General features: G+C 41.8%; 1 protein-coding gene across 1 annotated transcript in view; it reads right to left on the reverse strand.

The window, feature by feature from the left end:
• The window catches only part of LOC310997495 (cell adhesion molecule 2-like), a 205021-nt gene that overhangs the window by 14161 nt on the left and 176428 nt on the right, over positions 1–14432 (reverse strand). The window contains exons 6-9 of the mRNA XM_083987205.1: positions 4827–4988; positions 4205–4295; positions 3931–4109; positions 852–965 (exon numbers count right to left, since the gene is read on the reverse strand). Coding sequence (XP_083843331.1) covers positions 852–965; positions 3931–4109; positions 4205–4295; positions 4827–4988 — 546 coding nt within the window. The remainder of the gene's footprint in view (positions 1–851; positions 966–3930; positions 4110–4204; positions 4296–4826; positions 4989–14432) is intronic.

Consider the following 14432-nt stretch of genomic DNA (forward strand, 5'->3'; position numbering starts at 1 on the left):
AAACAGGCTTTGTGTGGAGGACAATTGTGCTGCAGGACAATGGCGCCAATTTGATTTTCAGTACAGTAAAGCTTAAACCCATGGCCATGATTGCTGGTATTTCATCAGGGCTCTGCAGGAACTAAATATGCTTTTCCACTTAATTTTCAGCCTCATTATAGATGACATTGCATTATTCAAATTTCATACTATAACACTGAATAGATTATAACAACAGCATTCATACTAATCAGAAACAGGGTTGCTAAAAACATGAAATACTTACTCTTACCAGTAAAATGTCCAGCGGTTCACACTACGATAACACTCCTTTTAAGTCAGGATTCTTTAAGATTTAACATAGCATTAGCAGTCATGATGAGATAACTCCAGTGGCCAGACATTTTCAGTTGGACATGACATTTGCTTCTTTGAGGTTTCAGGCCACAAAAGTACTGAAGTATTTGAAATGCCAAAGGGAGAGAGGATGGGGCATTTGGACAGATATAAGACTCCTTTTGAATACAACGACCTAGAGTGTGCCTTAAAGTCAAATATAAATAATATCCTTGATGCAACACAAAACAAATGAATTCCAATCTCCACTAAAATGACGTGCTGTACACATTTACAATCCTGAAGGGGTAAAACACAAACAATATCAGAAAAAAGGAAAGTACATTCAGTACTGGATGTTTTTTCCAGCTGTCAATGTCTCCGTGCCTCAGAGTCCACATGAGACAGTTGAGACAGTGAAGAAGCTGAGAGAGAGAGCTTGACAAGCTAAGACAGAGACATGAAGGTAAGAGGGAAATGGGAATACACAGTGGCATGCTGAGGAGGATGTGGAGGCGCGAGGGGTCGTACTGTACCTCTGTCGCCAGTGACTGTGGGGTCTGAGGCGTGGGTGCCTAATAGTGCAGTAGGATCTGGAGGAATGTGATGTAGGGGGGGAGTGGTGGATGGAGGCAGGGTGGTGGGGGTTTCTGGTGGAGGGCATATAGACAGACACATACAGTATACACACAAATAATGCAATAATACAACAACAAAATAACATGAATTCACATGGGCCAGTTAGAGCAAAAACTCGTCAAGACAAAACATTATATAGTGATGATGGGAAATAAATAAAAAACACAACTTTTCTCATTCATTCAGGAAAATATTGTGGACTTTAATGTACATTTATATCTTAGAATGAATTATTCTGGTGTGTTAGTTTATGAACCTGTATGAATCAGTTTCTTAAACCAGTCTTTGATAATGTTCTGGCCTGCCATAGATTGGAACAGAAAAAAGTACAGTAGGCTAAACTTATTTGCTGACATCAGGTATAAAATGTGTATAGAGTGAGGCTTTAATAATACAGTGTCTTATTCAGATAGGAGTGCCTATGACGTGCCAACAGGCTACTCACAAAGTCCAAGATCTGAAAAAGGATGACGACATTTGTACTTTTAAGTGTTGGCTGATGAAGACAGATTCTGCTCTGGGAACCTCTCAAACGTATTAAAGGAGGGAGGTTGGATTACACCAAATGATGACAGTAATTTGACAAATGATCTGTTGCCAATTACCCGTGTTTGCAAGAGTCATTTGAGGAAAAGTTAACCAAGCCATCATTGCCATGCTCTGGTTTTGACTTCTCACTAAAGGATTATGGTAAAAGAGCTTTAAGCAAGGAAGTGTTTTTCACTGAAACACTGTGCGACAAAGTTAATGAGGTTACACTACCACCTTGGCTTTTATGTTTATGTCACTCTGCTTTTTACAGCGAGCTAGAGGCTTTTAATTGGCTGAGGTACTTCTTCTCAGGGCCGACTGTCCTGCTCGTCTCCGTGACATTTCAGCCTCACTGTGAATCACTAAGCAGGTAAGTGCATGTCTTCGGGAGAGAGGGAAATGTCTCCTCTTTGGAGGGGAACCATTAAAAAGGTATTTTCCAAGAATTATGGCAGCACTTGTGAAAGGCTAAAAGGTGTGCTAATCACTAATGAAGGCTAGGAACAGACTGGGTGCCATTTCAAAAGAACAAGTAATGAATCTGGATGGGAATCTTTGACCCTCCCACACCCAATTGCCTTTTTTTGTGGCACAGAATTTGTCAGTTTAATAACATCACTGTCAGTATGTGCATCGGTTATTCTTGTTGCTACACTGAGCTGGCATTTGAAGGAACTGTTAGGCGCACACAGACACCATGGCATGTGCGACAAGCACAGAAATTAAATCTTCGCAAACAATGCATCACAATTAGGTTAGGGGTTGGCTGGGGACTGGATAGGAAGTGCAAAATCTCAGAGATACACCACGTGATGAAATTTTTAGGGATTAATTAATTAAAGGCATTTTTGAGTGGAGCAGTAATTGACTGAAGCTATCCTAATCAATAAGCTGCTATGCCATAAAACCAGCCTTGAGATTAGATTCAGATATAGGTAGGGAACACTAACATCTGTATTTGAACTCTGTTTGTGAACTGCATAAACTTCACATAGATTTAAGTTTCTCCAAACTGATTTGTGGCTATGAATGCAAATACCTGCAACACGATAATTTACCTAAATATCAGTTTAGTAATGGAAATAATACTGAAATTGTCTGATACATTAGTTACATCAGTACACTGGCCGCAAGAGTCAATGTTAGGGCTTGACCATATGCGAACAAAAATAATAATAATTGGGATTACTTTAGTAGATATTGTGATTGCGATTAGTCATTATTTCAGCTGGAATTTTTTTTTTTTTTTTTTTACATATTTTCATTTCCCTTGGGAAAAAAATTAAGTAGAATTACCACCTCATGGTAATTGTCTGGTTGCCACTCAGACAAATTTAAAGATACATCCCTGTTGATCCAGAGTCATATATCCAGTTGTGTGAAATGTTTGACCTTTGACCTCTGACCACCCAAGTCTCATCAGCACTTTGTTGAATCCACCTAAATGTTTGCGGACAATTTCTAAGACATTCCATGAAGGCGTTATTGAGATTCAGTGGACTCTTTATGATCCTACTGATAGTTATTGTGACCCCATTGAGGACAATTCAAGAATATTTTTTAAATCATTCTCGCTGTGGCAAAAAATACTGTAGCTGTCGGCACATGAGAGGATTATTCTCTCATGTTTTTCATCAAATTAGGTCCACTTTTAAATAAGACAGTAAATGAAACACACCCTCAAGGTGCATGTAATAATAATACTGATGTTATATTTTATTGATCCACCCAGGGAAATTCCCTCTTGCCTCAGATTTTGTGGTCTCTCCAGCCAACAACTACCTGCCTTTTTTGTCCTTTGTCACACACAGCTAAGCTCCTAAAACAGAGCGAATAGAGATGTGCCACTGCTCTGCCCCCTTTTTTTAAAAAAAGCATTATTACTTAATGCCAAGAGACAAATGGCAGTGGAGAAACGGAAGAGAGGAAGAGCTATCTGTTTTCCCTGACACTGAGTCCCTTTATCCTCCACCTCCTCTGGCGTTACTAGGAATTACTTATCCTTCCTCGTGATATTCCTGACAACGCAGCACTAAATTCTGCCTCCCTCACACATTTCCCTCCTAGTGTGTGTGCATGTGTGTGTGTGTGTGTGTGTGTGTGTGTGTGTGTGTGTGTGTGTGTGTGAGGAGGATCTGGGACGCTGGTTTATTTAAGGAAAGGCGTTGGTGGCATTTTTGTCACCTGAGGCCCATATTCTCCCTGTGAGAGATGGCACCACTAATCACTCTTAGCGCTGATATAGGATGCAGATCAGGACGTATTATGATTCTGCTTTTTGCAATGGAGTTGTTGGTGCTTGTGCATGTGCCCTTCATATTTTCCACTATTTTTTTAATGTAGGATTACTGCAGCCGAGGCAACGTCTGACGATGAAGAGCTCTCTCTGTTCCTTTACTTTTTGAAACATGATTACCCACATATCAGCCTTCCCTGTGAACTCACCATAGACATGGAGTACATATTCAGCACTGCTGGTCCCTAGGTGGTTGGTGGCTTCACAGCGGTAGGTGCCATTGTCTGTCTTGTTGAGTGAAGTAAAGGTGAGCTCCCTCCCCTCGACAATCATCCTGTCCAGGTCAGGAAGATCACCCCCGTCCTTTGTCCACATCACAGGATCTGGCCTGGGAGGTAAGAGGATATGAAAGAGAAACATTTACCTCTCTGAGGCATTATATAAAAGCCTGACATCGACTGATAGGAAATTTGAAGGACTCACGAAGGGTTTCCTTGGGACACACACTCCAGCTTTAAGTACTGACCCTCCAGAGGAACAGCAAGGGAGTGGATGATCTCCACACGAGGAGCATCTAGGACAAACACAGGAGGCTTACAGTGAGGGTGGACAATTGTGAGATAATCAACCCATGATTATCTCAGTATTGACGTGCTATGATATAATGATTTACTTAATATTCAAAATAAAAAAGGTAGAAGACAAAACATTTGAGGTAGTTGTTTCTGGAAAAAAATGATGAAACTAATAATTTCAGAGATTATCAGCATGTGAAAAAATACATGATGAAAGCTGTGATTAATGATATGTAATTATAAGATCCTTATCACAATTTAAACACAGCACATGCCATAGATTTTCATGGATGATACATTATTAAATTTCCATCCAGATCAGCTTGATACTGTCTGATGAAAATGTCATGTAAAAATGTAGCCGCAGCTACTAACGTGGGTCTTATTAGGGTGACTGGCAGATAACAGGATCCGGCAGACTGCTCGAGGTACTTCCTCTTTCATGTATTTTTTCCTTTTCTCTTAGATTGTGTCCACGTGTGCACTCCGTGTGTGTGTGTGAGTGTGCATGTCTTTGTGTGTACACTCACAGTGCACCTCCAGCACTTCAGTGGCCTGCTGTGGTGTCTGAGCGAGCGCCACATGGTCCACTCTGCAGGTGTAGGCCACTCCATCATCGTTTCTGTCCACGTACAGCTGCAGAGAGCTCCGTACTGTAAATGTCTTCCCGCTTGCATTCACCTCTTTGGCACCTTTGGAGAGAGTTGCATACTGTCAGTGTCACAGATGCAGCGCATTTGTCTTTGTGAGCTATGATGGCCACACATCAACATGATGCTCCTGAGTTCAACATTGCTGAAGCCCTGGTTTACAGTGGCAGCCACACTCCACCAGAGCCCTCTATGCATATAGAAAAGAGCCTATAATGCGACGCAACAAGCACCTAAATGGAAATTTCACAGTATCTTTTCACTGATGCTGGTTTTATCTCCATCATAATGCACACCTCTGAAAAATACCATGGTGGAGTATTGATGCCCTGCTCTTACTAAGCATCAAGACAGGCTGCAACCACACCTGTACAAGTCTGACTTACTGCCCTCCAATTACAACCACTTCAACATCAAAAATCCAACAGTACAAAAATCCAACTGTGAATGCAACAGGTGAAAGAACTGCAATAATTCAAGGGGATCATTTACTATCAATATCCATCTTCAGCCGGTGTCTCTCCCACTATTAATGCTTTATGGAATCACCTCAGCATGAATACTTATATTCCCTGGGTGCTGCTCTACATGGCCATTGCCGGTCAGAGCCCCCTGGTTTGGACTCTTTGAATGTAATGTGTATATTTACACTGTGAGTCTTCTTAACCACCTACCATGTATGCCTGTGGCTTCATGGGCTTCACTGCTCTGCTCCCACAATGTCTAAATATCACCAAACACTTTCCTGCACTTCAGTTCTGCCTCCAACCCTCCTATCTGACAACCAGTTCCAGCCTCGCTGGGACAAAAACATTACAAGGGCCAATCACACATTTGGCAGTAACTTTAATCAGCCTTGTAGCAAAGTATCATTATGCACAGTCATCTCCATCTGTACAATCTGCTCTCAGGGCTATCCCTGGAACACCTGCCCTGTAATCCAAACCAAACAGCTGATCCGCCTCCCTGTGCCCATCAACACCCTGATCACTGCCAAAGCAGCTGAGAACTCCTGCAACCAGGTTTTGGCAAACTCCTCAAACACTTCATTTCACTTTTGGTTTCATGTTTCACCAATGATTCAGACCTTAGATAACAAACTGTGTTTGATAAAGGTGTCATGACCAGCCCTCATGACACAACATTAGTGTGTTTTATAAATCTTCATATCTGCAAGTAGTGATCCCTTTAAGGAAGAGAGGCCCATCTAATACCCCTTTCCCACTGGCCAAAAAACCCGTTTAAACCCGCTAACAATCGGCTTTTGGTGGCAGTGGGAAAGGCGCACCGAGCCGCGTCGACCCGCGTCAACGCGGGTCAAACGACTCGGCAAGCGACGCGGGTTAAAATCGCCTTTAATCGGCTCGGCTCCGAACGGCTTGCAGTGGGAACGCCAGACCCGCGTCAACCCGCTAATTTACGTGATGACACTGAACGTTACGTGACGCTACGTCATCGCGCCGGTCGCGTCTCATATCACGTACCAAAACAAAGTTCTGCTCCGCTCTGCTCTCATCCGAGACTGGGATCAAAAGATCAGAGAACACTGACCAAAAACGATAGAAAAAAAGAAAAGAAAAGAAGCGACAGTCTGTTTAACTGACGTGTTGTGCCGCGGACGTCCGTCATCCGGCCGCAGCAGACTCTCTGTCCTCCGCGGTCCTGGTGCTCCAGGTCAGCCAGACAGAGAGTCTGCCTCGGCGGACGGACACTCCGCGGCGGGCGGCTGTGGCATGACTGTGTGTCTCTTGCACCGCGGATGAGAGCGGGGCGACTGGTTTATGCTCTGTCTGATCCCTCAGCGGGGGGTCAGACTCGGCTCATTTTGGTCAATGGGAAAGGGGCCAAATGCCGATTGTTAGCGGGTCGACCCGCGTTTAAAAAACCCGCGTCGACCCGCTAATTTTAGTGGGAAAACGGCTTAAGAGGAAGGTCACAAAGTCGAGTCCTGCACCAGTGACTTCTTGTGTCCCTGTCAAACTGTCCATGAGCACAACACTCTGTACGTGGTCAGACCTGCCCTCTGCACCATCCAGATGACCAATGTTTCATCACAATACAGAATGAGAGTGCAGTCCTGAACTGCATACCTAAGAACATCCTGCTGATACGTTATGAGTTCTTGCTTTTCCTCAAGTTCCTTGTAGTTAAAGAAGAAAGAAGAAACCTGTGAAACTTAAAATGTCCTTGTTAGTGATTGTGCACAATTTCATTTCTAAATACTTTCAGAGCTCTGGCTGAGTTAAGGTTACCGATGACACATTTGCCAGTTTCTGATGAAACCTCAACCTACACATGCAACATAAATGTTCTCCAAAACTCTGAGGCTGTTATGTATTCACCGTGCAATCCAAATGACCATCCTCTTACAGGGCCAGGCGCTCAAATCCAAGCCAACTGTCCTGCACAACTCACCACTGCCAGTTTTGCTTTTACCCACTGGCTGTTTTACAACTTAACTGGTTATACACACCCGCCTCCGAGCAGGTATTTTTAACATATTCTTCTCCTCAATCACATCTGTTCAACCGGTCGTTTGGGGGTGGCTGGTCGGCTAACATCATGCCAGCAGCAAGTATTTTAAATCACATCAAGCCCGTTCATCCACACTCCCACAAGGTTTTCTTTTTTTCAAAAGAGAAAAGAAATCACTCGTACACTGTATTCAGCTGTCCGGGCTTATCTCTGCAGTCAGGTGTTGCCCTGCTTTGTAAAACCATGTCTCTCTTATTCTTTTTCCTCATCGCTGAAATTTCAGAGAAGTATCGGTGTGTGTGCTATCTCTGTATCATGCCGGACGGCCTTGTTTTGTATTTTTTTAAAGAGATTGTTTACGCTCTATATCCTTCTCTCCTCTGTGCTCATCTGCTCCACTTTCTAAGCATCTCACCCCACTGTCTCCTCTCCCTCTCCATTCTGCCAATCAACTATTCCGCTCAGTCACTTTCCCTGCAACTGAGGCAATGAGCCCGCCCCCCCTCCCAGAGGTGAGTGAGTGACAGGTGTGCAGCCTTAGTAACAGCCATCCACAGAACAGTAGAGAGCAAATTTGGCTGCATTTCTGCACAAAAAAGAGAAATTGCAGGAGACAAAGCAGAGTGGAATAGAGTGGAGAACTGCAGGGAGAGGACATTGAATTTCTAATATTATGGCCTGCTTTAGTGGTTACTACTACCATCTCTATTAGTTATACCAGGTCAGCATAGACAGCCTCTCCTCCCTGTCTCTTTGTGGCTCCAACAGTCAAATGTTCTCATTTTATTTGCAGCCACATACACAGTTCCTTTCATGTATGCATTGTTTTTTAAAGTCACTTTTACCTTGTCTCTCTTTATCATGCTTTTAGTCTGTTTTCTCTCTTCTCTTCATATTTCTGTCACTGGATTTATGCATTTATTTGACAGTTTAACTAATGAATAGATAAAATAAAATTAGACATAGAAGTTTTCTTATGTTATATTATTTTTCATCATCATTATCTACAGTAAAGAAGACTTTGTTCAAGATCAGAATCTAAAGGACTGTAAATGTAATAGATGGCCCTTAATTAAAAAACGTAATGTACTGTGCATTAAAAATGTATTTGTAATTGTTGGTTGTCTTTTAACAATAAAATAAAATGAAATAAAATGAAAACAATAAAAATATAAATTAATAAAAAATAGAATACCTCATATTTCTGTCTCAGAGGTTCCTGATTGAAAATGTGCTCCACACTGAAACAACTGTACTGCAGGGAACAAGAAACTCACCTTCTATATAATTTTGCTATGTGAGTTAAGTGTCGATTCAGATTCTCGTCTCATGGCGATTTGAATGGACTCTGATTGCCTCTGTGTGATTCAGGATAAGAGCACTACAGTAGCTGACGTGCTCATACAAAGTTTGAGTTCATTAATATCTTTATTCAGACTAAAGTCTTCATAGATCCACTTTGAGAACATAATAACAGATGGTAATACCCCACTGTTAATGCCTTCTGTGCTGTGTGTGTGTACAAGAATGTGTGTCCGTGCTAGTGTGTGAGAGTAGGTATAATATGTCTATCAATATCTCATCACACGTTAAGCTCAGCGGTTGATATCAAACTGCCATTAAGGCTCAGACTTGTCAATCAAAAAACTCATCTGGTCAATGTCACACCACATGTAGTGTACATGTGTGGAGGCATACAGAGTGGCTTTTTCATGTTAGCAAAAATAACCAATGGGATTACTGCAGGGCTGCATGAAGCCTTGAGATCCAGTTATTTGATTGTAAGTAAATTAAATGTTGAATGAATGAATGAATGAGCAAAGTTGGTGAGAAGATTCAACCTTCACTGCCAACTTCTAGTATTTCTAACAAATCTCTATGGAAGCCCTGAGAGAAAATGAAAAGAAAAAAAATGGTTGGTGTCTGTAAAATTCATTTTGGCCACAGCAGGCTGAGGTGAACCACCACGCATATCTAAAAAGGATTAAAACAACAACAATATATAATAGTAATAATTAAGTTTTTCTGTCTAAATCAAATTTTTTTTTCATTGCTTGACTGTCAGGGCACTCATGTGAAACTGTCAAATATTATTTTGAAAAAAGGTTAATAAAAAAAATGCACAGTGAATTATTCACCAATTAAGGTTTCTATATAAGAGCAACAAAATTCTACATAAACCCTAGTGTTGGTCTTGCTGTTGAACTAGTAAGCAAAAAAAACAAAACAACCTTCTTCATGAAGGTCGTGCTATAAAAAATAAGAAAGTGCATCTCTTGACTCTGCTACAATGATTAATTTTGCTGTCTGACTGTTGGACCACTCTTCATTGTTAGAAGTCATGTTTTATATTATAATACATTTTAGAAAAAATTGTGGCATTTCAGAGTAGCTGTTTTTTTTTTTTTTTTTCTTACTTGAAAAGGCCAAACAACTAACAAAAAGTGACATTTTGCAGATTTAACAGGGCATAATTCTGTGCATCTATTTGCATTCTACTCACCAATGTGACTTATAAATAATATAAATAAAGTTTATTGTTATTCATTTAATAATTGCTGGGAAATTCAACATATGCAAAAACGTTCTCTGACACGCTCTGCAATTTAAACAGTTTTTGGCTCTTTGAAAGTGGAACACCATCCTGCCACATTCACCTGTGGTGCCTCTCCTTAACAAAAGCCCTGCCAGTATTTGGCTGTGACTGTAGCACACTGTTCTGTGGGTGGGTGCTCAGGGCTCTGCATCATTGGTGCGAGCCAAGACAGAGCCTCGGAGGATTAGAAATGGAAATGACAGGCGTGAAAAATGTGAGAATCTGACCCTTTTATGCCATTTCACAGGGGAGAGGGACAACCCAAGAAAAGAAGATGGAGGGATCGACAGGAGAGACAGAGGAGGACTGCTGGGGTGGGGAAGGAAGCATCAACAACAGCAACAGAGCTGACTAATCCTGGCAGCAGGGGTCCGAGGGCTGACTCAACATCCCCTGAACTGCATCCCATCTGAGATTTAAAACAATTTACTCAGTCAAGAACAATGCAAATTCGCCTGTGGGCTAGGGCGAGGATAATCAAAATATATAGCGGCACAAACACTCATTTAAATACAATAAAATTCATGATGCAAACAGAAAAAAAAAGTGTTGCCTGATGAGTACCTGACCTGCATGCTTTCCTTTGCCTGTCAGATGAGCTGCATAGCGATAGGTTTGACTAAAACTTTAAAACAAGAACAGTAATACACAGCAGGCTGCAGCCCCAGTGAGGTGTGGAGATGATATATTGTGCCCTCCACTAACTTTTCACTTGTTCTGGCCACTGTGCAGTGCTCAGGGAGCTGGGCCTGCTCTCAGCCCGTAGGCATCCTAACTTTTCTGACCCGTCTGGTCTCTGTGCTTGACTGACGGGTGACTATGACCAGGGAACTAATTTTTAAATGTTAGGAGACTTTCTATCAGCGCCTGGCAGACACGTATCATCATGTCCTTTCTGACATGAAACTCTTGGAGCATTCACGGCTGAAAAGTGTCTATTGTGGATTCATGAAGACGGTTTTCCACTCCAAAAAGAGAGGTCTGCTCCGTCTCCGTGCCTTGGCATTTAAAACTAGACAGGTGCTCCACCTCTAGGATGTTGCTCTTAATGGGCATAGACAGTGGGTGTAGCAATCTGATCTCCTCTTTTTTTCCCACCACAGTGCTCAAGTCGAAGTCTTTTAACCTGATCACACACTCTTACGCTAGGCCAAGGATGACTCAAATATATCTCTGTATAAGAAAGAAAGAAAGTAAAAAAGAAAGAAAGAAAGGTGGTGCATGAAATATTTTGGCTGAAGATATTGCTGCTCTTTATTCATCTTTTTGAATGTAACCATACCATACCATACCTTGCATGCATTAAAGTACTTTTACATCGGTGCTTCTCCTTTATACAGGATACAGTGAACATGTCTGTGTGTGTGTGTGTGTGTGTGTGTGTGTGTGTGTGTGTGTGTGTGTGTGTGTGTGTGTGAGTGAGAGTGCGTGTGTGTGCCTGTGTGCCTTGAGCATCTTTTATTCATGCCACTATGACTTGCAGGAGCCATCTTGAAATTACATCTTTAATGGCCATTGATCCACTCCATCCCAGGGAGGTGGATTGTATAACTGTAGTCCCAACACAGACTCTAAGTAGTGTGCAAGGTTGTGTCATGCAGCCAAAATGACTGAGAATGTATTTTTCTTTTAACTAGAAAACTGCTTTACATTCCCGAACCTAATCGTTGTTTTAGTGTCACAGTGCCACCAGCAGTGTCATCGCCATCACCGTCTTAGAAATAAACTCCAGGAGCTATTGCCTCTTCGCTTTTCCTCAATGGCTCCTTCCAGACAAAACCTTGGAATAATGATGGCCACCTCACTCTGTTCACACTCGCAGTAGTCAAGGACAATTACCCGTGAATGAAGAATTAGTCAGCACTATTTCAAAAAGGTTGTTCAGTCACTGTTAAACTCTTCAGTGAATGGGACTTGAGTTATAGCGTATTGAAAAGTCAGCAGAGAGCGACCTAAAATAGTGCCAGGTACGTTCGCAGTAATAGTTCCTTGTCCTTGACTAACATGTTTGACAATACAGGGATGTGACAGCAAGCAAATCTGAATCAAATATGTTTTTTTTTTTAAACTAAAGCCTCTTTGGAATAGAGCTATCGCATAACATGATGAAGCAATAACCTCTACAGTTTAGGTCAGACAGTATGATAATACTAGTCCGATAGCGAACATCCCCACCCTTATTTGAAATAAATATTCATTTCATCTCTGCCTTGCTTGGTCTCCACACAGCTCCCTCTGGTTCAGTGGTGTGTAAACAAGTGCTACATGTGGTGATATTGGCAGAGGTCTCTCTGGGTTATGGTGTGTAACTGAGATAGAAATATATCATTACTGGGTGGGGACTGAGGGGATCTGAGGGACAAAGAGACTGAGAAATAAGAATATTGGATTCCGTTCCACACACACAAGCTTATGTCCTTACGTGCAGGCTGTCTGCTCCATCTGTCTGTTTTGCTCACACGCAAACATATATACAGACACACACACACATGCACACACTTAGCATAGGGTGTCTGTTAGCTGCATGCGTATGGGTGATGGACTGCTCCAGTGGCTCTGCCGGTAATATAATCTTCTCTATTCCCCCAGATCCCACACCAATATGTCACAATTGTCATTTATTCCCAGCATGGTTGCCCACAATCAGATGGCTTTTTACATTGAACACACCCTGATCCTGTCAGGATGATGAACACTTTGAGTGTGCTCACATTCACCTTCACATGCATATATACACGTTGTGTATTAACATGTGTTGCCCTTTGTGTTTGGTTGCCTCTCTGTTTATTTATTTAGTCAGTTTTAAATGTGGAGAGTGAGTCTGACTGCCTGTGAGTGGCTTGGTGGGTAGATTTTGTTTTCCCCCATTTAAATGCGACACCCAAACACAAACTCTCCATCTCCATCACATGTAACGGACCAGACTGACTATCCACACAAGGTTTCACGCCTTCTTATTACCTAAGGAAAGTGGACCAATTAGTGGCAGGGACGCATTTATGGTGTGACAATGTAGAAGTAAATGTGTGAAATTGTGTGCGTCAATCATAAGCTTGAGCACTGACTTTTTCCTGAACTCCACATGAATAATGCCTGACAAAAGAATCACACTGAGCAGCAAACTGCTAATTAAAAACAGACACCTACTTGTCAGAAAAGACAAGGTATTAATCAAGGGATCAGTGTTTTCTTCACCTTTGGCACCAACAACCTTTCAGTCATTTCTACTGTATTTTATCGTGGGATTTCTATGGATACAGTGAAAGACAGTGATGACGCAGACAGCCCGGGGGGGAAAAATGTGTTGTTGTGGACTCGGTTGATTAGATGCAACCTTTTGTGGCATTAAAAATCAGATTTGGAATATGTCAGTATGGGAGATTAACATAACTTTTTCTATTGCACAGGATGTTCTGAGGAAGTCTGAATAAATATGATGACATAGATTCAATATCATCTCCCAGCTACTGTTAATTAAATGGAAAGATAACCATGATATCTGCTTATAACTGTGTGGAAAACCACCACTGATTTGGGCTTATCTGCTTGCTTATCTTGGACCCTGGGAAACCCTTAATGTGAGATAGCAGGCTGAGCTGTCTGGGCTTAAGATCGCGTAGAGAGGGTGTAATGGCAGACGCCAAGAGAGCTTTTCAGTGAATTCAGTGAGGCCTGAAACATCAGCTCCGATTGACATTCTTGACGAGTCAAATCACAGATCTGACAAGAATCTTCTTATCTGACATTTGTATAAAGTCTCAAGCTTTGGCTTTCTGTTCTGGGACAACGTTCCCAAGACCTCTTCTACAAAGAGAAAAATGGCTACATAATACCGATGCTTTTCCTTTCTTTGAATAAATCGTTCCACAGAAACCTTCAGCTAAATTATTAGTTTCAACAATGTCAAGTATTGTAAGACGTATGCACTGCTGAATACAGTTTCACAGAAGGGCAGACCTGAACAAGCCTTTCTAGGTTAAGAACTACAACCTTGTCTCGGTGAATAATATACTGATATAAAATTGTACAAGGCCCAAATTAAAGATAGTCGTGTGCCAAGTTGTGGAGAGAATTATAGCATCTGACCTTAATGAGAAAGCATATCCTCTTGAGACTACCTCCACTTCAAGCCACCAAGGATATCTCTGACTACCTGTTCACTCTCTGTGGTAAATTAAAAGAACATAATGTCCTGGCTAAGCTTCCATTTGCCTTACAGGAAGCTTTTTGCGCAGTCGTGGGCCACTGGGAGACGCAATAATCACCCGTAGAGACACCGTGAGCCTGTAAGGGAAAAATACTCTGCTAATTAGTGTATATTCTGTTTCTACGCGCCTCATGTTCCTCAGACATTCTTCAGAAAAAAATAAGTGCAGTGAGAATCTACTATTATACATTATAAAATTGTGTTGATT

The sequence above is a fragment of the Trachurus trachurus genome, assembly GCF_905171665.1.
Source record: "Trachurus trachurus genome assembly, chromosome: 14".
NCBI classification, from domain to species: domain Eukaryota; kingdom Metazoa; phylum Chordata; class Actinopteri; order Carangiformes; family Carangidae; genus Trachurus; species Trachurus trachurus.